The sequence below is a fragment of the Camelus bactrianus genome, chromosome 13 (genome assembly GCF_048773025.1).
Source record: "Camelus bactrianus isolate YW-2024 breed Bactrian camel chromosome 13, ASM4877302v1, whole genome shotgun sequence".
NCBI lineage: Eukaryota > Metazoa > Chordata > Mammalia > Artiodactyla > Camelidae > Camelus > Camelus bactrianus.
The window spans coordinates 38,493,365-38,518,162 of record NC_133551.1 but is presented as its reverse complement, the minus strand read 5'-3'; the positions used below and the strand labels follow the sequence as shown (position 1 = coordinate 38,518,162).

The 24,798-nt window shown below is 46.7% G+C and overlaps 1 protein-coding gene across 1 annotated transcript in view; it reads right to left on the bottom strand.

The window, feature by feature from the left end:
* PLPP3 (phospholipid phosphatase 3) overlaps positions 1–24,798 on the bottom strand; it is an 82,945-nt gene that overhangs the window by 35,427 nt on the left and 22,720 nt on the right. The window contains exon 2 of the mRNA XM_010958364.3: positions 4,418–4,575. Within this exon, the coding sequence (XP_010956666.1) occupies positions 4,418–4,575 (158 nt within the window). The remainder of the gene's footprint in view (positions 1–4,417; positions 4,576–24,798) is intronic.

The window sequence follows — 24,798 nt, the reverse complement described above, 5'->3', positions numbered from 1 at the left end:
GTACCAGCCACCCCTCAGGGTCACTCCCAGGTGCAACTAAGAGAATGTGCACATAAAGGCCACTCTGTAAACTGCACTGCATGATAGAAATGAAAAGGATGATTCTCAACAATGACACACATGTCATTTGATCTGACCCTTAGAACAAGACTACGGAGTCAGTGAACTGTTGTCACCAATTTACAATAAAGGCAGGCATAGCTCTTTTCCAAAGAGGTCAACAGCTTGCCTGCAGGTGAAGGACAAGTCACAGAAAGGTTAAGTTCGGAATTAGTACGTGAACCTCAGTCAGATGTTGCCAACACCTGAGCCTTTTCTCCAGGTAGGAACATCACTACGGAGGTCAGAATCAACGGGCCTGCAGGGAAAGTAGCATTTTTCTGGCCAGAGGAAGAAGGGGGTTCACACATGACTCACCCATGCTTCAACTCCTAGATATTAAGAATCTGTATTAAACCCCTTTCGGAGTCTGATCAAGGCAAGCACTGAGCCCATGTTTATTTAAAAAGAATACTGAGCATTTTTTCCATATTGAAATCTTTGCCCATAATACTCCTCAGCGCACTGCAAGGCAAATTGAGAGAAGGCTAGATAGGAGATGATATTTACTGTTTCTGCTCCTAATCTCACTGCTGCTAGAGTCATTAAACCCTTACAAGGCAGGGATAGAAACCGTTGCCTTGTGGATTTGGAAGAAATTCCTATTATGCTATAATTCCAGAATCCGAGATACATCTGAAAAAGAGGTCAAAATGACGAGATTTTTCCACATCTCCTGCCATAGAAAGGTGTCTGTTTTCTCTATAACTTCTGACGCTTTGCATTTCTAAACCACACGCTAAACGCCACCGGCAGGCCCTTCCTTTGTTGTGGGGACTGTTCAGACTGGAACAGGGCATCCAGATCACTCAAGGCTTCTCTTGTTGTTTTAAACAAGTCTGACATTGGGCAGGAGGAGGCCAGGGCAGCAAGTAGCAGCATGATTAGATTTCCAGCTCTGGGTCCCCTCCGCCCTCCCTAACTGTCATTCACGCCCTCTGATCAGAAGCAGATTCTGGATGGAGTCAGTGGGGCGCTGGCCAGTCGTGATGGGAGAGTTGGGGATGTGTGGTCGTTGTTGAATTCAAGTTGTAGAGACTTTCCAGAATTGTGTATATGCATTAAGGCGAATTATTTACTTTTCCTCTGAGGTCTTGCCTTTCCCTTTTTTCACTAGTACTCTGGTACTTAATGGCAGTTAAGTGGGCAAGCCAGCCTCATTAGGAGCCCACATCTCACACAGGCTTCTCACCAAAATGCAGGGGAAGCTGGATCAGAAGATAAACATTTTCTTGCAAAAAAAAAATGCATTGGAGGGAGAGTCAAGAGACCTGGGTTCTAATGAATGAGCTATAAGGGCAGATCCGGAGATGCGATGAGTCCGAAGTCCTTTCCTGGTCCTACTGTCACCTGATATAAATCTTGGCTAAGCCACTTCTTGACTCAGTTTACCCATTTGTGATACAAACAGTGGACGCAGACCAAGTGTACTGCATGGGTCAGGTCCCAGGTTGCTTCACATGCATGAGCTCCCGATTATCTCACAGGAAGATGCACTGGCTCCACGTCACAGGCAAGCCTGCGGCGGCGCGGTGAGGTTCCTCGCTACTTGTTCCACAGTGGAGGCGCTCAGGTACGAGCCAGAGCTTATGTCTTCAACCCCCCCCCCCCAGCCCCTGCCAAACAGAGACACAAGAAAACCTTGTATCTGGGAGTGGGGAGAGGGACGCAGGGGGCGTTTCTGCGAGGGAGAAAGGCTCGAACAGCCCACAGGTTTCACAGCACGACAGCAGCACCTGACAAGGAACACCAATTCCAGCAACATTTGCTTGGCTGGCCTTTCCCAGAAGCACAGGGAAGCCCTATCCAAACCCATTTTGCCCACGCTGTTCAGGACCGTTGCTCTTCCTACCCCTGAGGCCACAGCACGTGACCGTTTCAAGGAAACCTGGGCGGTCAGGGAGCATTTTCATTAAAACATCAACGTGACCCAAGGAGAGAGGCCACCCACCACGAAGCTCTTCAAAGCAGATTTTTCTTAGGAACGCTAGCATCTCGTGAGGAAGAAGGGGCTGGTCTTGGCAAACAGCAGGAAAAGAGCGGCTGACCAGGAGTTTGGCTTGAGGAAGGAAGAACAGACGAGAAGCACAGACGTCCGAGGAGCTCCCTGGGCAGCCCACTGCAGCGAAGTGTGTGCCCTGAAAACGGATGGCTTTTGATTCCACAGCAATCCCCAGGAGTGACTTCAAACACCACTCTCACTTTACAGACAAAGAAAATGAGGCCTGGAGAAGCCAGTGCTTCACCTAATTCACATAGCAGAGGGGCCAGGCTTCCAAGGAGTGTCTCTCTCCACTGAGCGTGTCTGGGAGCTGCCCACCAGGCAAGCCAGCAATGATCACAAATAAAGACAGCGAAGGTGGCAGGACATCCCTGTCCCCGTGCTATTCCTGTCTCATCTGTGCCTGGGTTAGAGTTGGCTTCTAAAAGCATTCAACTAACTGAGCCTCCAAGTGTCAAAAACACCTGTTCAAACCATAGCACAAGATTCCACGTGAAATATTTCCCCTCCACTACAAAGGTTTTTTTTTTCCCCAGGCAAAGCCATTCTTCCTGGAGAACTCAACCCCACACTGTTAATTCGGACCAAATAGTGAAAAAAACATTTTATATTTCTCAGCTTCTGAACACAAAGATCCTTAGTTCGCCTTTAAGAAACTCCTACAGTTGCCCAAAGGACTGTTTTTCTTTTAAAGGTTGGAAAGAATTCTACTAGCCTCCCTGCCCCCTCTCCCCAATTTCCAACTGTTGATTGTGTGCCTGGTTTACGATGTTATTAAAAAACAAAGAGGGGTCTCAAAGTTTACCACCAACCCCTAGAGTGGGGAAGTCAGAAGAAAAACTTCATGAAATGTGCTTCGTGTACCATCGGCAGCTTACATGTGATGCAAAGAAGGCAAGAGCAGCTAACTGCCTATCCCGCTGAGCCGTTCATTTGGATAGGACAGCCAGCCTCCAACCCGAAATCAAGTCTGCAAGATGGAAAGAGGGCTTCAGCTCGAACCCCAGGTTTTACTTGCTGTAGACTTTGAGCATATCCTTTAACCCCTCTGAGCTTCTGATTTTCCATTTGTAGCACTTAATGTGTATGTAACTTCCTTCTTGGCTTGCCAATACAAGCCAGAGATAACCTTCTAGGCTATGGCTAAAACAAAGATGACTCAAGGATCTGGAAGAGAGAATTTTTTATCTTGGTGGACACGATGCCTAGCCCTCTGCCTGCACAGCTGGGGTTCAAGGAGAAAGAAAAAACTTGGAAAACACTGGAGGTTGTGGGATGGATGGCTGTGAAAGTGTATGAACTACATGTTACAAGGCTAGATTACCCTCAATGACTCTACCTCTCCTCTGCCCTAAATGGATACATCCAAAACAGGGTGGTGACCGAAGTAGCCCACACCCTTGTTCCCATGAGGCTACCCTTGCTCAAATCAATTCTGGACCTTGTCAAGTCTATGGCACATTTTTGCACCCTCAATGAGGGCTTCTTCCTCTAAGGGAAGATCCGGAGGTAAGTCTAGACTTTACATCCGCACATGAGTAAACTGCTCAGCAATTAAGAGTTTGCCAAGCATTTCAACATCCATGATCGCTTTCACTCCTCACTGCAAAGCATTGCAGCAAGACGGTCCTCCCTGGTTTTAAAGATGTACAGCTTGTCAGAGGAGGGCCAGGTCTAGAACCGAGGTCTCTGGATTGCAAGTCTCATTTTATTTTCACTCTGACACCACAGCCACTGGATGAGAAAATTAAAATATGCTAGAGAATGCTGGTGGCATTATCAACATGGAACAGCACCGCATGGAAAGAACACAGAAAACGCCTGAGCTAGCTGGGAAGCCACGTCCCCCATCCTCTGGGGCCCAGCTTCACAGCACGGCAGCTCGGAGCTCGGACTCTGGGGTAAGGGACAACGAGGTCAAATCCCAGCTCTACCACTTATTAACCAAGTGACCTTGGGAAAATTATTTTTACTCTGCAGACCTCAGTTTCCTAATTTGTAGAAGAATGATAAGAACAATATGTGGATTTTATTGGATTGTGGTGAGGACAGTCTATGTAAAGTACTTTAGAAGACTGCTTAGCATATTTTTAGAATACTTAAGTAGTATTTAGTATTTTTTTATTTTTTATTGAAGTATAGTTGATTGATATACATGTAGTATTTTTAAATACTTTTTGTAACAGCATTAACTGCATGAAACACAGTTAATAATGGTGTTAATCAAACAGAATTCTCCTTGATCTGGCAAACCTCTGCTAGCTCAGATAGTCTATGAGGTGACACGGGAGCCAGACGGGGCGGGCAGGCACTCACCGCGAGGATGGCGATGACAATCCCCACGGCGCAGAGCACGGCGTCGTTAATCGTCTCGCCGGTTTTCAGCGGATACTTGATGCTCTCGTCATTGCAGTAGAAGCCCCGGTGGTAAGGCTTGATGGTGCTTGTCTCGATGATGATGAAGGGCAAGCCCGCTGGTGGAGACGGAACCACGGCATGGACCAGGAAAAGACAAGAGCGAGGGAAAACATCAGTGCAAGGAAGCCGAGGAAGAATGGCCTACAGCAGAGACCATCCCCCACAGCAACACGCCGGTGACGGCAATGTCACCTCCTTGCATTGATAGTGATCTGCAGCCTACAGAGAGCCTTCTCTACAGGCACCCCCTCTCCCCTGCTTTACACGCTAAGAAGAGTGTATCGTGATCCTCTCGTCTGGTCCAAGAGCACAGAGGGCGGCAGTGGAAGAGCCAGGTTGGGAGCTTTTCCACTGCTCAACAACAACCCGCTGAAAATCAAAGTCCAATTTGTAATGATTAGGAACACAGCCCCACATCTAATGATGTCTCATGATGCCGATGCCTCTAAGTGACATTTTTCTCTTACGTCTTAACCATTTCCCCTTCGAGAAGCTCATCCCACGACTCTAGTGCATGGAGTCCTGAAGACCTTGGAGCCAGACAACCTGAATTTGAACCCCAGATCCATTACTTCTTAGCAACGTGACGTCTGGTTCTCTCTCCATCTTCCTGAGTCTCAATTCCCCACAAAGGAGTTGTGGTGAAGACTACAGGAGGGAAAAACCCACGCAACTCCTAGCTCAGCGCTGGTGCACAGTAGCTGCTCAGTGAATGCTGCTTTCGGTGCTTTGCTCTCACTGTTCAGGGTCATTGACAAGACTGAGCAGAGCTGAGCTGGGCCCTGCTTGCTGTCTGCAGCCCTGGAGCAGAGCCCAAGGGCATCGGGGGCGCCAAGCACCCTCGCAGCTGCTGCTAGTTTATCAGCAGCCAGCTCAGATGCCATTCTCTTAAAGGTCATGGAAAATAGATCCCAACACCTGCCAGGAAAAGGCCCTCATGACCCTGAAGCCAAAAAGTGAAGGCCCACAATATCTCTTGCCTGGACCCAGCATCAGCCTCCAAATTGGTCTCCTGGCCTTGCCTGCCTCTTACACATATCCACCTGTCTACTTCCTGACCACAAGCATCTCATTGCCTTGTTCTGGCCTCTTCAATATTCTCCACTGCACAAGACAAGACGCAGTCCCTAAGTGTGACCCCTGGAGTTCCCCATGACCTGAGCCCCCTGCTCCAGACCCATGACCCGCTGCCCACCTTGACACGCCCTCCAACAAAACAGCACCCAGAGCCTCCACTGTGCGCACGCTCTTCTTAGGCTGGAAAGGCTTCCTCCCTTACAGCCAAGGGCAATGCCAAGCCCCCGTGTCAGCTCACAGAGGTGAGTGAAAGGTAAAGAAGTACAAGGTGAGTCGCTGAATGTCAGGAGTAAGGATGACCATGAGAAGCATCTCATTAGTGATAACAGGCACCATTGGTGTGTGACCACAACGTGCAAGTTATTTTATATTCATTTTTGTGCTGAATCTTCCAACAACCCTGGGTGGGTCATTTTAAATCATCACTTAAGCACTGCGATCGCTCATCTTCTAGTGGGGAGAACAGACTTAGAAAGAATATTTAGCTTATTCAGAGTCTCTCAGTACACCTCCATACGCCTAAATCCCAAATTTAACTGTGCAAATTGGTTTCATCCATATGTGAATTTCATTGGGGGGGGGACAGATAAGCAGCTGTTTAAAAGATAAAATTCCATGTTCAAGTTTTTCAAAAAGAATTAACTTCACGTCATGTGGCTTGAAGGCCCAGACTGCCTCTTAAAAAAAAAAAAAGTACCGTGAACTCCACAATTTTTAAATTACTTCGGTCCAGACCGGGCAGCATTAAAAATGCTCACTTTCTCAAAAAGTGTATTTATGTATCACTATGCATACACACATGGATTTATTTGGTTTTATTCTTTGGATTTATTTGAATTCTACGGCTATTTATTTTGTGACCCCTAACTGCTTCCTGCTAGAACAACAATTTACTTTATCAAATTCATACTGGTGCTTTGAAAAGAAAGCCCAGCCACACACCACAGCATTGTGCCTGACCTTCTTAAAGTAAACACAGAGGGGCCCTGGAAGGCAATAACCATGAGCTCTTGAAACTCTGTGACGGAGAAAAGGAGGAAGGGGAGACAGCGGATAAATGTCCTGGCTGAGAAATGGCTGATATTCGTGAGCTGGGGGCTGGGAGAGAAGGCTATCACATGGGCTGGAACCATCTTCATCCCACTGCCTAAACAGTTTGAAATGTGGCCAAGCTGGCTAGGAGAAGTAGCTGAGGAGCCACCAGTATGATATTAATAGTCCGCTTTTAAAGTTCCACACATTGTGATAAACACCGTAAGCTTTGCATCTGAGCCTGGCCACAGCCTCCGCGGTGCCTAGGAGCCCAGGCGTTGCTAATAAACTCAGGAAGGGAACAAACCCTCGTTCCTTAAATTCATGCTCTGCTCTGAGGCCCCTGGCTTCTATTTTTAATGGTGTTCACGTGATAGGCCTGTAAAACATATGTTCCTAAGGACGATAAAACACATATAAAAGAGCTGTGGAGTCAGGCAGAACGTGGGGAATGATCTCAACTCTGCTCCCTCCTCTTCGAGCCAGTGACTTCCCATCTCCAAACCCCCTTCTCGATGGGGAGAGTGAAACCTTGCTTTGGGATGGCTGGGATGATGCCATAAATTAACTTGTTCATTCATTTATTCAACAAATATCTATTGAGTCTTAAATATGTATACTAAGCAAGGAACACAAAAATGACACCAGCCCTGCCCTCAGGAAGCTTACAATCTAATAGGGGAAGACACTGACAACGGGATAAAATCAGTCGTTTTAGCAGGAAGAAAGCGGGCAACCACACAGGGTAATGTCAGAACAGAGTCCACCACGCACTGTGGACACTCAACAAATGTCATAAAAGGAAGAAGTGAGGGAAAGTCCTCCAGAGAAGATTTGGAAAGAAAAATGTGTTCAGTTCCTCTGCACTCTTAATCTGGGAGCAATCCAAACCCTTTTCCTTCCTTCTTTGTCCAAGATTGCAAGAGGGTTTCCGGTTCCTATTATGTGAATGATGACCAAAAACAGACGAGCAGTTGGATCTGGATACATTCTGTTTATTTTCTTGAAAGGCATGGAGATGGCATTTAGAAAAGCCAATGGCCTTTTCTGTCTCCCCTACAAACTTGTGGTCTGATTGGGGAGGGTGCCAGTCAAGTCTTGACTTGGCTCCAGGCAAAGTGTAACCTCAGATTCCCTTCAATTGATGGGAAAAGCATAAACATGTCCCCTAATGGGGCAGCTGGTCCTCAAGAGACAAGAACAGCAGACCCTGCCTCTCCAGGACACAGAGAAGAGGCTGTCTTTTTCCAAGGCAGGGTCTGCATGTCCAGCATTGGCACCATCTTTATTACCACCCACTACAGTTCCTGATCACTTCAACAAAATGCCCAGTGCTGGCCATTGGGAATCAGGGTGGGTACATCAAAGGACCTGCCCTCAAGAGGCCTATGGTGTTTGTTTCAAGAAGGTCATGAAAACAAGTGCACTAAGATTTTTAGTGTGAGGACCTGATGACTGGACAGAGGACAGCAAGGGCACAATAGACTTCTCTCATAGGGACACTAAAGATGGCATGGATGAGAAGATTAAGCAGGAAGTCTCTGGGTTCCAGGGGCTAAACACTCTTGTGAAAACTCAGTGTAGTTGAGAGATTGTGATAGGCCATCAACAGAACTGACGGCCCGTTGCCATGATGAGAATACAGTTTTTTCTTTTATTTTTAAGCCTTTTTTTAAATTAATTTTTAATTGTTTTGTCCAATTATTTATCTATTTTCATCTTTTTTGAAGAGGGTAGGTAATTAGGTTATTTATTCAATGGAGGTACCGGGGATTGAACCCAGGACCTCAGGCATGCTAGGCAGGCGCTCTACCATTGAGCTCTACCCTCCCCCCTGAGAAGACAGTTTTAAATTTGACTACAGAGGTGGAAGAGATACACAAGGGACCGGGGATCCCCACATAAACCACGGCAGCCTGACTGACCTGCTGCCTGTGCTCTTCTCGGCACAGAGGGGGCCACCGAGTTGGAGCTGAAGTCCCAACCTTCCAGTGGCCCAAAGGCCAACAGGAGAAGCAGTCATAAAAACTAACATGTTAAGTCACCCGAAGGTTCAAAGGGATTAAAGTGACTTACCAGAGTCACTCCGCCAGGAAGCGGTGGAGCTGGACGGGGCTCAAATGATCTGACTCCTGGGTGCTTTCTAAAGTAAGTGAGTCACTTAAAACAGAGAGAAGGCAGCACCTCGGAGTATTAAGACATTAACTGAAGCTCGGCAAACCTCACGGTCTTTGAAGAGAAAAACGCTTTGTTTGGAAGTGTCAGGGCATCAGCGCTGGCTACTGTTCACTGAGTACTCGCCACCATGTACCACACACGTGCTTCAGCTCTATTGTAATTAAGACTCGGAAGCTAACATCCTGGAATTTAAGATTTATCTATGATGAAAGGTACATTACAAGCTTTTTGCAAAGCAGAACCAAAATATGTGTGTGTGTGTATACACGTATACACGTATGCACACACACACACACACACACACACACACACCATCTGCTGATTCTAGACCCAGACTGAAGCATTTCTACGTCTTTTAATCAAGGATCAATTAACTTCCTAAACCTCCAGGGACCTCTTGGGATGTGGAGGCCACAGAGGAGGCGAAATCCGAACTCACTGACAAACGCTTAATGGGCAGAAAATCAAAGCAATGAAGAAAGGCCCCTGTGTTGGGTTCAGGCCTTTGAAAGTTCTCGGGCTTTGAAAAACTAACACTTGGGCAGGTTGGGCGGTTTGGGGGTGGGGTGTAAAAAAACATGGGATAAGTTTCGTGGCCCACCCATTGATAAAGTCATGTGGGAAGTGTTACCGAAGTGACCCGGCCCCGGAGCCCTGCTCCCTGTAGTGACAGCTTCATGTCTGCCCAAAATTAAACACAGCCTCCCGCTCTTCAAGGGTTTTTTCAAAAGCCCTTGTGAGAGTAGGAAAAGGGGGGCAGAGGAATGAGGAATCTTTGCACCATCGTGTAACCCAAATCAGGGCATCAGGGAGAGGCACCTCATCACTCCTCTAAACCATGTCCTTGCAGGGCCTTTTCCAGAGCTGTCCAACCTCCCACTTCACCTGAGCTGTGGTTACCTTAAAATAAGCCCCGCCCAGGATCTGTGAGAGTAACAATTAATCTAACATCTGCAGAAAGCCCGCATACCTACGCGCAGAATAATACTGGACACGGCATCTCTGTGTAAGTATCAAGCTCACCGTAGTGGCTCAAACCGTGAGTCTGTGACAGGAGTTTAGACACCTCACCTACGGTACAGAGTTCTGCCGACTTCACGGTTTTAAGCACTTTGCCAACAAAAAATTAAGGCTTAGAAAGGTTAAGCGGCTCATCTGAAGTCAAAGCAAGCAAGCTGCACCAATGTGGACCAGATGTTAGAAACACAGATGGGTGACACCAGGCTTCGGATTTCAAGGAGTTTAGAGTCTAATTAGGAATTAATGTATTCTCATCTCCACAACAGCTAGGAAAAGTTACAGCTATTATTTTCACTTGCAGCCACAGAAAACCGAAGCCAGAAGTTTTGTCACTTATCCAAGGTTCCCAAATGAGTCAACTGGTCACCAGGATTTGAACTCAGTTCTGTCTTTCCTTTGGCACACGTTTTCTTACTCTACGACCTGACCCTCCCTTTCTTTATAAATGTATTCCCTGTTCAAATATGACCAACTGGGTTTTTTTTTTTTTTTTAATCACTTAAGGCTAGAATGGTCAACCCAACTACTACTTAGAGGTTCAAAATACAAATATTTATGTTGCTTGTAAGTGACAGGGTTTCTATTTAAAGTAATTAATTGCTACTGGTCTTAGAAGTGTGCAAACTTTCTCTGGTTTACGATATTTGTCCAGATTTTTAGACTGGACACAATCCAGATGAGACAAAGCGAAGTTTACTATGAAGGCGTTTCCCACCTTTGAAAGAGGCTGCCGTGAAAAACACTTGCTGTTGGCTGATGTGAACGTGCCACATGCCGGGTCTAGCGGTTCTCTCTGACAAACGCTCAGTTCTCCAGCACTGAAAAGCTCAGGCCCTTTCTTCACAAAAAAAAAAAAAAAGAAGACTGTAGGAACCAAAAGCAACTACATGGTAGAAATGGAGAAACAAATGACAGGTCTAGTCTTGGCACCTGGGTCTCCCGCGCCCGAGTCCCGGGTCTTTAGTTGGACTCCACAAGCGGGTGTGGACAGTCCCTGAGTACTGGGCACTGCAAGAGCTGCTGGGGACACAGCCACAGGCACTGGCTTTGAGTTCCTCACCTTCGGAAAGTCAGGGTCTATGACGAGGAGACACCTGTCTCAGTCTAGTCATGGGTGTGAAAATGGACTTTGGGTGACCCTTCTGATTTGAAAGGGCTTAAAGTAAAAACATTTTATTCTTTAAAATGACTAATATCAGCCGCCTTAAAACCTCTAGCTCGGGCTGTTTGAGCTTTTGCAGTTGGATTTTTAAAGGGCTGCCACATCCACCAGGATCTAAAAAACAAACTGGCCAAGAGTTCAGGATTCACACCTTCCATGGAGAGAATCCCGGACTTCTCTTGCTGCCATTATGGATTTCACAAACGAGATATTTTATTCCTAGGACAACACAACTACCAGAGCTGGAAGGACTTGCGATTCCTCTGCCCCAGGTAAAACGGGGTCACTTCCCAAGACCTCCTTCCTCCCTTTTGATCCCTCTTTGAAATAAGGATGGGAGTAAATCTACATTCACTGGACACCCCTCATGTGCCAGGGGGTTTGCATATATCAACTGGTTTAACTCAAGACAATCCTCTAAATTAATTATTAGTATACACTGAGGGGCATATTAGTAAAGCACTGAGGGGCAGAGAGATTTTCATTTGCCTCGGTGTCCACTCTGCTGATGAGAGGTGCAACCGAGATATGGAATTGAATACTCTGACTCTAAAGTTCATTCAGTGGCGGGGCTAGTTAGCCTTTCTTACTAAGTACACATGAACTCTGTCTATGTGGATTATTTGCAAAGCTACAAAGCTCTGGAAAGCGTATGTTGACCTTGAACGAAGATGAAAAACCAGGCTCCTCCTTAGATGCTCAGATGGATTCATATCGATCCACCCACTCTCCTGCCTCAGTCTCCCTTCCAGCCCAGATGTGTTCACTTGCAACACGCTGCCCGGAGCTAGGACACAGCAAGCATCACATGTGTGCAGAGGGTTCTACAGCTGGCTCCATAAATGACCACATCCAGTCTTCCTGACCACTCCGGGAAGTAATGCTTTTAACATCTTGGATTAAAGTACCTACTGGCAAACTCCGATTCATCCTTCAAGACTTACACATCTTTCTATAAAGGAGTCGCTCAGCCATGTAGCCCACTCTGGCTGAGTTACTTCTTGCCAGTTTATCCATGAGCTTCGAAGTCAGGCAGGCAGGATGTCACTTCTGTCACCTGTCACACTCTACTGTCAGGCCACGGACAAGTCACCTCACCCCTCTGAACGTCCTTTCTGCCTCCGTGCAACAGGACCACCTCCTACAGCAGTTCCCAACGTACAGAGTGGAGTGGGAGGACCGACCAAGACAGTTTATAAAATATCCAGTAGTCGCTTGGCTCCATAAATGTTAGTTCTTGCTCCTGTATACGACAGGAAGCCGTGGGAAGCTTTTAAGCAGGGATAAGATGTGATCCGAGTTCTGTCAAAAGTTCACGCCAGTAGCCACAGGCCCACCAGCCCCTTCCCAAGTGCAATCGGATCCCCCAGGAAAAGCATGCTCATAAAATCCTCTAATTCCAAGGGCTTCTTGAGATTGTGTAAACAGAAGGGGGCTTTGATAGTGGTTAGCAAGACGTGGCACCCTGACACAGAGAAGAAATATCACAGCAGGAACCCTGCCAGGCATTCTCAACGATCATAGGAGGCTGAATGGGGAGGTAAGTCTGTAATAAGGGTGAAATTAAAAAAAAAAAAAAAGTTACTTTTTATTTTGCCAACAGTTAAACATACGTTCGCATCGGCAGTGTGCTCCCATCCAAGCCATGCTGCCCAGGTGTACACAAAACACCAGGTTCCCGTGGCGAGAAAATAAACAACAAGGGGACTGGCAGGACATCAGAACACCTGGGAGGGCCAGGGCCAAAGTCTGAGGGAGTCAGAAGGCAAGACCGGAGCCAGATGCGGCGCCAGAAATGCAGAGTGGAAGCATTACTGGGGGCCTTGCGAGAACCAAACCAGGCTGGTAGGCCCCCCACCCCAGGCCGTCGGGGCACTCCATGCTGACCCATTAAGCTCCACGGTCCTACCAAGTTCTAGGGCAAAGGTGACAAGCTGGCAGCCCGTGGCCAAATCTGGCCTGCAGAGATGTTCCATTTGGCCCATCCAGTGTCTAAGACTTTTTAAAATTCGTAGTTAACATTGAGTAACAGGAGGTCTCAGGTAACATTCAGATTTCTGCTTGCTGAGCCACCTCCACCGCCCCGTGGCAATACAGGCAGTGGTAACTGGCCGCACCTTCCCCAGGGCACCACCCCTCCGTCCTGATGCCCTGACACCAAGGCTCCGTATCACTTCCATCCCAACTGAGCTTGCACTGTCGGTCTTCCTATATCTGGTCTACCTCAGTCATTTATGTTAACTGTCTGGCCTGTGGGAACATTTGGATTTTCCATCCCTGCTCTAGAGAATATGGAAGTCCTTGGATGAATCTGTCACAGAAATCACTAACACTTGACTCAACAAAATGTCCTCCCTGAGAGGGAATGGCCACATTAGATATGTGTATATATACATATGGGTATGTGCATGTGTCTATAGATCTGTCTTAATCTTAACCCAAGACCATGCCTCCTCTCTCTGTTTTCAAATCCAAAAATTGTGTCAAGTCACCACTGCAAGGCAGTTACTAACAGCTGGATTTGGCGGGCGGGGGCAGGGGGTGTAATTAGGTTTATATATTTATTCATTTAAATTTTATTTATTTTAACAGAGGTACTGGGCCTTGAACTCAGGACCTCATGCATGCTAGGCACGCACTCTACCATTGAGCTATCTGCATTTTAGATGTGAGGAAACTGCAGTTCCAGAGCTAAGTGACTTGCCAAAGGTCTCACAGTAAAAGGAACGAGGGTTGGAAGCCCAGGCTTGTTGCACTACAAAGCCTTTAGCAAGTTTACTCCATCGGGCTGGCGGTGGGGCCAGAAGGAGGCTGGCCTTACTGGCCAGTTAAACAATGTGTCCGTGTTAATAAATTACACGATCATGCTGTAGATGAAAGAACGTGGACCCATCTGATACATCTCTCTGTGATACTAAGTGATCAGAGAGCTTGATTTTTTTAAGGCAATAATGATTAAAATAAAAACAAATGTGTTTGCATAAATGTGTAGGAAATAATCGAAAATTCAGAAAATCTGGCTCTGTCCACATACACTCTATGACCTGTAGATTCCGCCCCATACACACATACACATACACTCCCCTATTTCTTTTTTTTAGGGGGGGGCGGTTATTTTATTTATTTTTAGCGGAGGTACCAGGATTGAACCCAGGACTTCGTGCATGTCAGGCATGCGCTCTACCACTCGAGCTGTACCCTCCCCATCACGTCCTCATTTCTGAATTTAATCTAATCTCTCTCATATCCCAAATCCTTTTTTCTAACACAATCCCCCAAAGCAACACAGCACCAGATATGCTCTGAAGGAGCAGGAGATTGCGCCAGGAATAGTTTATGGAGAACTTAACCAGCCTCAAGTCTCAAACATCTCTGCAGGCCAGATTTGGTCTTGGGCTGCCAGTTTGTCACCTTTGCCCTAGAACTTTGTAGGATGATCTTTACGACACTTAATCATCACAGTTCCCCAGACTTTTTGCATAGTAAAACTATCAGAAGATACTTTGTAGGGCACCACCAGGTAAACTGAGGAGGTCGCTGGTCAGTGATTCGGCTGCCACGCCCGCCCTGCCCCGCTGGCCCCAGGGCTAAGGGATCCATTGCAGCACACCCCGAACTAATCCACGTGCTGTGTGATCCTCCTGGGAATCTCTGCCCTGGAGAAAGCTCCCAGGAAGAGGAAGAGCACAGATTTCAACAAAGCAACTGGGAACTGGGTTTGAAAACCAGTTTTGCCACTTCTAATCTAAGCAATCTTCAGCAAATTGCTTAACTTTTCTGGGCCCCGGCTGTAAAAAGAAGATGCCAATAGCCCCTCTGAAGGGCTGTGAGGACGAAATACCAGACGCTGGGTATTTAACCAAGGTTAGTTCCCCGCACTCCCAGTCCCGAAAATCTACTGTTTATATGATGCCTGTCAACCGGCTTGACTGGTTTCCTCAAGAAGGCGGTGGGACTAACCTGGACAGGGCTGTGTCAGCTCAGACAAGGCCTGTCCCTCGAGCTGCACAAGACTGGGGCGGTTCCAGTGTGCGCGGCGGAGGAGACAGCCCTCGCTCCAGGAGAACGCACTCCCCATTCCCAGCCCTGTCAATGTTCTTTTGTAAAACACAGAAACCTTCTTCAAATCTGACAGCTGCCACATGCACAAATAATTCAGGGATGTAATTTTGTAACTGAATACAAGCCCTGAACGCTGAAAAGTTTGAAGTCCAAAATAATCCCTTTGACCTTCTGCCTAAACACTCACTAATCACTTTTTAATTTGTAGTTTATTTCCTCTCTCTGTGCTGTCCTTATAGGCTATATTTTCATTTCAGACGTGTCCAGGGAATGTATGGCATTGCAGAACACCTAATTAAAGTGCAAGTCAAACTTCTCCCCCAGACATCTGAGGCTTGGTGCGTGCCCCACCGAGTGCTCCAAATTGTCCTGGGTGGCAAGAAAGTGAAGGAGAAAGAGGCTGCTTTGAAAGGAGGAAACTCCTCACTGAGAGAATTATGAGCTACAGAAATTAAGCTACAGTAAGAAGTGGCCCCTAGCTTTTAAAAATGCATACTCCAGGGACAACCACCCGTGAAGCCACATGACAGAACTTCCACGGAGGCATGTCTAAAACGTTCAGGGAGCACAGAGGACGCCCTCTAGCATGTGACTTGGCAGCCAATAGGCAGGCAAGACCGGTTTATGGACTAGCCCCGCAAATGCATTTCAAAGATTCCTTCTTGTCATTTGAATGCCAATGATGTATTTAAGGCAATACCATATATATGTATATATGTATTTACATGCAATATGTTGTATATGTGCAGCCAAATTGTAACAATTGTGTAATAGAACTGAAAAAAACAAAAACAAAAAAAAACAAAACCCCACCAGACCTAGAAAGTCTCCCTGTCCTCCTCCAAAAACACTGCTTCTGTGTTCCAGTCTCCTCCCCTCCCCATCCTTTACCCCTGTGGAAAAATGAGAGAAGACCTCTGAGGGAGCCTATCTAATTCCTAAAACCCAGATGCTGAAAAGATGAGAAAAAGGAAAAACTGAGAGTTAAAAATGTTATTCGATCCAGAAGAAATTTCTGCCTTGGGGGGAAAAAGGTTTCTAACTCAATCATCACTAAGATCACTGGAAATTGTAGAAAGTTGAAGCCAGCTAGATACATCGGGGTCAGTCTACTTTGTGTCTCTTCCAGCAAATCAGCCAACCTTTCACCTCCTGAGCAAGGAAGAGTCTCAAGGAGTCTGAGCTGCGTCAGCTCAGCCAGTATCCTGGAGGGGAAGTGACTTCCACACTAGTTTTTGATTCAGTGAAGAAATGCCTGATCTTAACAAGATAACACAAGTGAGTTTGGGAGTTTACTTAAAGCCTCTCTTGCCACAATGACCTTAAAAACAAATACTAACCAACGAGAACTGATAAGAAAAACGTGTATTCATCAGCATTAATTCTGTTGCTAACAAACTCCATCATCGCACCTCTGCTCTCTTGGACTCTATTTCTTCATGTGCAAAATGAAAGAGGTGGTCCTACTATGTGTCTTAGGGGAATCTTCCTAAGTTTAGGGCTGTTCACCTTTATCCCAGGAGTACAGGGCATTTTATAAACAAACTGAAGGCTTCGTCCCCACAGCATCCTTACAGAGCAGGTGGGCCTCACCACCTGCCCACTATCCCAGCTGGGGTAACTGGGGAGCTACTTTAAGTTTGTGAAGGTGATCTGGCCAAGCAGAGCCCTCTGGAGTTCAAAGATGCTCATTTATAAAGAACAGCTCCAGAGAACATCCCCCAAATCTACAGACCTTCGGATACAAACTGAATTCGTGACTAGCAGCACTTGGCTGGGTCAAAGGAGGGATCAGCAACCCTGCAGTGTGGGCTGGAGACAGGTGGGAACTGGCATCAGTTACTGCTGCCAACTGGATACTCTTCTGGCCATTTTCAAGCTGGATCTTATTTCTTCCTTCCAACAATCCTTTCCAGGTAAGCAGTACCGGGTCGATTCTGCACAGACTGGAACTGAGGATGAGAAGTCAGGTCACAGAGCCACTGAGCAGGAACGCCACCAGGTCCGGCTGGCTTCGCATGCCCGCACGCCCGGGGCAGTCATCGCACTTTCTGTGTTTGGGTGCCTTTGATTGGACCTCAGAAGGGGGCCCTCCTTAGAAGTCGTTGTGCTCTGGGCCCACCCACCCTCTGGGGCCCCAGCAGCCCCGCCCCTTCCCCACCAGGATGGGGAAACAAAAGGGAGGCATTCAGAAGCACGTGGGAGAGCCGGCGGTAGTGAAGAACTCCTAGGTGGCTTGCTATAGGAACCCTATTGTTCCAGAGGGAAGCTCTTTTGCCAAAACTCTCCAGGAAGCCACGGCTCCGTGATGCCTTTTTCAGCTGTTGAGAGAAAAGGGTGGCTCCTGGGATGTTTCTTCAATGGTTCTGGAAGCCAGGCCCTTAATCCTTGCAAAGCAGCAAGGAGCCAGCTTCTCTCAAAGGGACAGAATGTCTAGAGTCCTTCTTCCAAATAAAAACATAAAAACCGCTCAACGTCTCCTTTACAACCTCTCAAGCAGTATGAATCGGGAAGGGGGGGAGTAGAGGGTATTGAAGCCCAAGGTGGAGGGGGGCGGTTCAGGCCTTCTCTCCCCATGACCCTGCTCACCTGACCTCTCAATTGCAGTAAATGACAAAGCCCCCACTGTTCTCTCTGCCCATCCTCCCCCAGAACCCTCCTGTCACCCCCCCACCCCCCATCCCACCCCACACACACATACACTTTTAAAGGGCGAAATGCCAAATAACATTATTCCCCTTCACCATGGTATTGCTATGAGAGCTGCCTGGTATGTTTGCCTGAAAAATGGAAGGTTTTCATGGAAATCTCAGCCTCCATGACAGCTCTCCCTTTGTGGAAGTGGACTTGGAGGAAAAAACTGGAAGGACCCTAATTGAGCAGACAAGAGCAGAAAGCAAGGCCCCTGGAGCTGCTCAGTTCCCCAGGAATACCTGACTGCACCTTTGGCAGCCAGTAATGGGCCTTGGAGCTCCCGCAAAGCCACCCTCTGCAGCCCCTCTCTGTCCCTCCACACAATGTGGCTCTCTGTAGTGGCAGCCTCACCGCAGGGCAGGGACCCTATTATATAATCTGAGGGGGAAGGGAGCACTCATAGTGCAAACATTATCCAGGGATGCCAACAGGTAGGCCCGCGATTGATGGAGTCGCACAAAATTCTTCCACTGCTAGTATTAATCAACTGAGCACCGAGAAAATAAAAATGGGTCTTCCAGCTCCGGTTTGGTTTGGTGGAAGTTTGGAATGAGGAGAGCCAGGAACGATTCCCTCCCCTCTCTGCCAGGTGTGGCGGTGCAACCCTGAACCGGCGAGTTCTCAGTACCTCCACATCCTCGTCGGGCAAAACAGGTCATGGTGTTTGGAAGGGCTGCTGTGAGCATTCCCTGAGACAGCGTGTCATACAGCCGGGCCCCAGCAGATGCACCCTAACGTTCCTTCTTCCCCCTCCCCCACCCCCCCACAAGCGCACGAAGGGGAGGGGGGCAGATTCCTGAGAATACGACAGGATCCGTGAGAAAGCATCTTTCCTATCACGCTCCAAGGACCGCCAATAGCAGGGCTGTGTATGTGGGCTCCTGCCTGTCCATCAAGATGACAGAATGGGTCTCGGGGAATTCATTATTCAACAGACTCGCCCTTCACATATCCCATCCAAAGGAACGGTCCGATGCCTTTTCGTACACTGGCTATACAAAATACTGAAAGACCAGTGCACTTCAAAAGCCTCACAAAAACCCAGGACTGGGTTTGGCAGGAGTTCCTCAGCCACTGGGTTTTTCTGTGTGTGGTTTATAATAACATGCAAACCTGATGCCAAGTCCTCATCTATTAAGGGACTGCCAATTAGCAGGAGGCTTAGAGCTGCATGTTTGAGAACTGGGGAGCAGGTCTAATTAGGCTTGCAAATCATTTCTGTCCATCGCTCCTCTCAGGCTGACCCAGGGTACACTGGCCAACTGCTCTGCAGATACTCTTTCTGTGTTCCTCTGCACACAGCTCTTTGTGGGTGTGTTTGTTTTAAGGTTCTAGGCCAGACGGCTAGTGCTTATTTTCATGTCTGTCTTTAAGGGTGAAATGGGGGATTTGAACAAGGTTGTCCCCTGGACAGTGACTCTCAGATTTGGCCAAGCATCAAAATCATCAGGGGCACTTATTAAAAAACACATTCCAGACAGTGCCCAGCTCTACCCAATAACTCAATCAGAATTTCCGGGGCAAGGGCTTGAGAATCTTCATTCATAATAAGACCTTGAGATGGTTCTGTCCCAAGGTGAGCTGGGAATCACGACACTGAAAAGTCAAAACAATTTCATGTTTAAATTCAAGGGCTTTTAAAATGCAGTTTTTCACGCATGCACTAAATAAGTGAGATGTTAGGCCATATCAAATATCAAATGATTACTGCGTGCCTGTCACGCGCTGGGGATGGGAAATGCTGAGATTAGGAAAACGGATCCCAGCCCTCACAGAGCTCCCTGCCTAGGGGGCCAGTGACATCCCAATAGAAAAACCCGTCTTTCCTACACAGGGATCCTGGGAGAATCCACACCTGCAATTCTCCCCTCACTTTCTCTTCTGCCACGTGGTGAAGTGAGCTTTCCAAGAGCTTTGCCAGGGTGGCTCCGAAAAAGAAACAGAATGATTTCAGACATCAAATGTCAGAGGCCTATCTTAGAATGGGAGAAAAGAAGTCTGAGAAACATGGTTTCAAGATTCAGAAGAAAATCCATGCCTTACGACTGCCTGGTCTGAAGATAGAAACAGAGCGGGGAGTAAAATCCGGAGGCCTCTGTGCAGCAGAAGCAGCCTAGGGCTGGGTCTTGGAGCCCAAGGCTGATTCTTCACCGACTTCAGAAAGTCACTTTTCCTCACCGGGATTCCTTATCTGCTAAAGAGGGGAGGCTGCACTATTCAGTCATGTCCCAAAGCATATCTGGCATAAACTGCTTTCCCTGGAGCCTTCATCAAAGTTCACTTTTGAGTTTCAACAGGGAAGTGTACAACCTAGAAGAACTGAAGTTCTCCAGAGCCCTCTCTAAGGAAAGTTAGCCTAAATGATCTCTAACCAGCTCCAAAATTATGTTTTGAGCATAGGGCTTTCAAGTAAGACTGATTTCCTAGCTAGCAGGGACGGTGTTTTTTATTTATCCCCGACACAGTGCTAGATACACAGCAGAGACTCAAATAAAGGAATACATCTGGAGTACACCAGTTTGGCCAGTCTGCTTTTGAGAAAGATCACCCTGGCGGCCATGGGGAAGAGGGACCAGAGCACGGGGACTTTACATCTAAAGCTCCCTGCTCACTGACCAAGCACCTTCCAAAGGAAAAACCTGCATTTTCTAGACACATCCCCATCAACCCTAAATGAGATGTATTAAAACCTGTCACAGCCTTGATGCCAAGCTAGGTCCTGGACAGTGCAACTCAATAGACACTACCTGCTCTCCAGGAGTGGCTGAGGCTGTTCCCTCTTTGCTTCAAACCTCTCTACGAAACTCACTGCTCATCTATTCAGATTCTCAGGTTATCTTAACACATAGGAGCAGACCTAGGTGTAGACAAAGTAGGTGGCTAAAGGGGACAGGTAACCCATCTGTTGGCAACTGAAACACATGGCAGCAAGTAGCATGGTGGAGCTCCATGTGTGTGGAGTTTGGAGTCAGACACACCTGGGTCCTGTCTCCACCTTAAACAAGTCAGTTACCCTCCCACAAGGATGTGACATGAAAAAAGTGCCATGTGCAAAGATGCTTCATATAATGCCTGGCACACAGAAACGCTCAGTCAGTGTTCCTGGTATCATGAATATGGGATGGTGTGCCTTCTCTAAGAAGGTGAGAAACAAGCATTATCTTGGCCCATAAAGAAATCCATTTCTTTACGGGGGTACAGCTCAGTGGTAGAGCACATGCTTGGCATGCACGAGGTCCTGGATTCAATCACCAGTGCTTCTGTTAAGGGGATGGGGGGGGGAGGAAATAAAATTAAAGATTTTTTTTAATTATTTAAAAAAAAAGAAACCCACTATGTATGTCATATACAGTTACTGAATATGTTGTATGAAAGTCCCTGTGGTAGTCTTCGGTTTTTTTATGAGGTGGGAGCGGGTGTTGGACAACATGGATTATTAGAAAAAAGCACAAGTTTTGCAGTCAACCAGATTTGCTTCTGAAGCTCAGATCTGCCTCTTTTTCTCCCATGACACTGAGCAAGCTGCGAGCCTCTCCAGGCCCTCTGCAAAGTGGGGCCAGTGGGGCCAACCTTGCAGGGTTACTGGGAGGTTTAGGGGTACAGTACCACATACAGGGTGCGTTCAATTCACGGAGCACTTGTTACCGTTCACAGTCGTCCCCATGAAATGCATGAGGATGAAGAAGGATGACTAGGGAGCCCTCTGCCCCACGTGGGAGTTCCTCCTTCCCTCGAGAGCATCAGTATGTGCAGATTTCTGTAAAACACCGATGTCTGTCCAATGTTTGATTATTTCCAGCGAAAGGAAAATGACGGTGCTTTCTCAGCACCGCGTGCTGGTTTGAATGGAATGTCCCTTGGATCTTCCTTGGTTCACGCCACACTATGGAGGCTGTGTGTTTACTTTCTCTTCATTCACTTTTGTCCAATAAACATTATGCACCTACAGTGAACAAAGCATTGATGTAAGAGCAACTGGGGATATGCATTGATCACAGGTGAAATCACTTTTTTTTTAATTCATGTGAGGAAATCAAGAAGAGGAGTGATTTGCCCCAGTGTACTCAGTGACAAAGGGACACAGGTACACACCGTGCCACTGCACCAGGGGTGGGCTGGCTACAATAGCTGGTCATTGTGATAATGGTACTAGCCTTCCCCGGGGCCTGGTGGTGTGTATGTATATGGGGTGTGTGTGTGTGTGTGTGTGTGTGTGTGAGTGTGTGTGTGTAGCTTGCCACAGTCACTAATACAGGAGAAAGAAAATGAAAAACTAAAAAGAATCTACAAAAGACAGAGAAACAAAATAAAAATTGGTGACCAATATCCAATATCGATTGGTCTTGCGATAAAGTGTGGTTCAATAGCCAGGGAATGACTGGAACGCCATAAAGCCTACCGGTCACTGTATTTCCTGGCACTTTCAGATAAGAATGGAATAGTCTGTGCGACAGGGTAAGCAAACGTTTAGAGCGGTAAGAAGTTTTAACTAAGCATAGTGTGTTGTGCTTAACTTTGTTTTTAAATAACATGATTTATACAGGTTTCAACTGGTAGAACTCAGTTAAATTTAGCAGTTAATAATTATCGGTGTCTCAAACTAGTTAAGCTCATATCAAGGAAGAACTTTTTTTTCCCCTTTGTTCATGGTATTTACAGTTCATGGGGAGAAAACAGGATGTGATGGTAAGGTACCATTTCAGAGTCACTTAGGCCTACATTCAAATCTCCAGCTGCTTGGCTTGGGCCTCAATTTCCTCATATATAAATGGACAGTGTTATGGACTGAATGGTGCCCTCAGATTCCTATGTTGGAGTTCTAATTCCCAGGAGCCCCAAGTGGGACCTTATTTGCAGATGGGGTCTTTACAGAGGTAATCAACTTACCATGAGGACATTGGGGTGGGTTCTAATGCAATATGGCTGCTGACCTGATGAAAAAGGGAGACTTAGACAGAGACAGGGTGCACGAGGGGAAAGCCCGTGTGAACGTGAAGACGGCCCTCCACGAGCCAAGGAGCTCTCTGTGCACTTGGATGGCTAGGAGGAAGCATCCTGCACCACCTTGATTCCAGACGTCCACCTCCATAGCTGTGAGACAGTAAATTTCTGCGGTTTAAGCCGTCCGGTTTGCGGTGCTGTCATAGCCATCCAATTGCACAGCAAGCAGGAGTACCTACCCTAGAGAGTTCTGATCAGGGGGAGCAGACTGAAGGGAAGAGGAAGGGAGTGAGAGAGAAGTCTATGCGTGAAGAAAGGGTGATGCTACCTCTGAATGACTGCAAAGGGTCATTTGGTAAAGCAAAGGTGAAATAACTTGGATTATGGTGACTATTGGCAACATAGAAAATCCTACATATACACACTGAAATAAGTGAAAGAAAATCAAATAAAAATGACTAAAAGGAAATATGCCCAATGGCATATTTGTGTGTTAGGTGGTGGATTATGGGTGATGTTCCCTCTTTTCACTAAATTTTGGGTTAGGTAGTTTAAAATATCAATGAAAAACAATTTGCCTTTGAGAAAATAAAGTCTTAAAAAGTATGCTAGTGTCAAAAATGTCTTGGGTAAAGAAGTAATAAAAGAAGGTCCTCGTCTCAGATTTCACTGTTGGGACTTCACATAAGCCCTTCCTTATTCTCTATAACTCTCCAAATACACATGGGAATGCAGCATTTTCCCCAGATTTTAACCTATCATACAAATATTAGAATCCAAAGAGGAAGAGAAAACCTACATGCGTGACCCTGGTATCTATAAACACATCAGAAACTTTCTAAAATGTTGCTCAGTAAACCAGTCAGCCATTGTAACTTCTCTGATTAAATCCAATCATGAAAACCACCACTTGCCATGGGAATCAAGATGGTGGAAAGCCATCGCATGACAGCATCTGACTAATATTAGGGTAACCTAGATACAGATTCAAGGCTTGGGCACCTCTGAATTCGAATATGTTTGCATTTGTCACTCAAGCATATATCTGTAAAACCACTGTGCAGGAACAGTTAATAGTTAACTGGCACATAAAGAATGCTCCGAGGCAGAGACTGCGCAAGCTTGCATTCTTGACTCTTGGAAGACACTCAAGCATGGGCTACAGCATCGATGCACATTTGGGGCACAGAGCAAACATTCAAGATCCCTAATACATGAAACATTGTCCCTTTTTGCCTCGCATCTGAGTCCTTTCTGTTCTAGAAGAATCAGTTTTCCAAATGTATAACCCAAAGCCACTGCTCTTTTGTAGAGAGGAGCTCAGGTGACCCGGTCCCCTCAGTGTAAGTGCTGTTACCAATGGTTCTGCCAAGCCCACACTTTTCCTTCTGTTGTTCCTATGGTTCTATTTCTGCCCCCTCCCACCATCTCACCAACCAGTTGACGGGAAGTATGTCTTCCCTAGTCATGGACTTTTTGCTTAATAGGTGGTTTTGATGTATAAAAACGAAGAACAGAACTGGCCAGAATGTAAATGATTTTCTCTTCCTTAAAAATCATATCATCAAACTTTTTGCCCTGCAGATGGCCCTTCTCTAACTGAACTGTCCCTGCTGGACTCCTTCTGCTGATCAATGTGCCACTCTGCAGCAAGTCTATGAAGATGAGCATTAGGAGTTTCACTTTGGGGAAGGTCAAAGGTAAAAACTTTTTTGGGTGATGGGGAGAAGGAGGTGTCACATGTATGTGAACACGGCGGGAAGTTCTTCAAGTTTTGGTCAATTGGATGTTGAGTTCCTTGAGTAGGTATTGTGCCATTTAACTTTGTGGCTACATAGCCTGGCATGTAGCAGGTGATCAGCAAATATTGCAACTGAGTGAGCGAGTGAAGGAATTCATGAGTGTGGTTGCTTCAGGTCTTGAAAGAAAACCACTGGCCTTCAGGTCAGGCATCTTGCTAGAATGGGAATGTCTACCTGTAAGTTCAAGGATCATTTCCCTTTTCTGCTCAAAGACATACAATGACGTTCAGTCCACATTTTTTATGGGCATGCTGATGTAGCGGACAAAGCAAAGATAACAGCTTCTGAAACCAACTTTCGAGGGTTTTGAA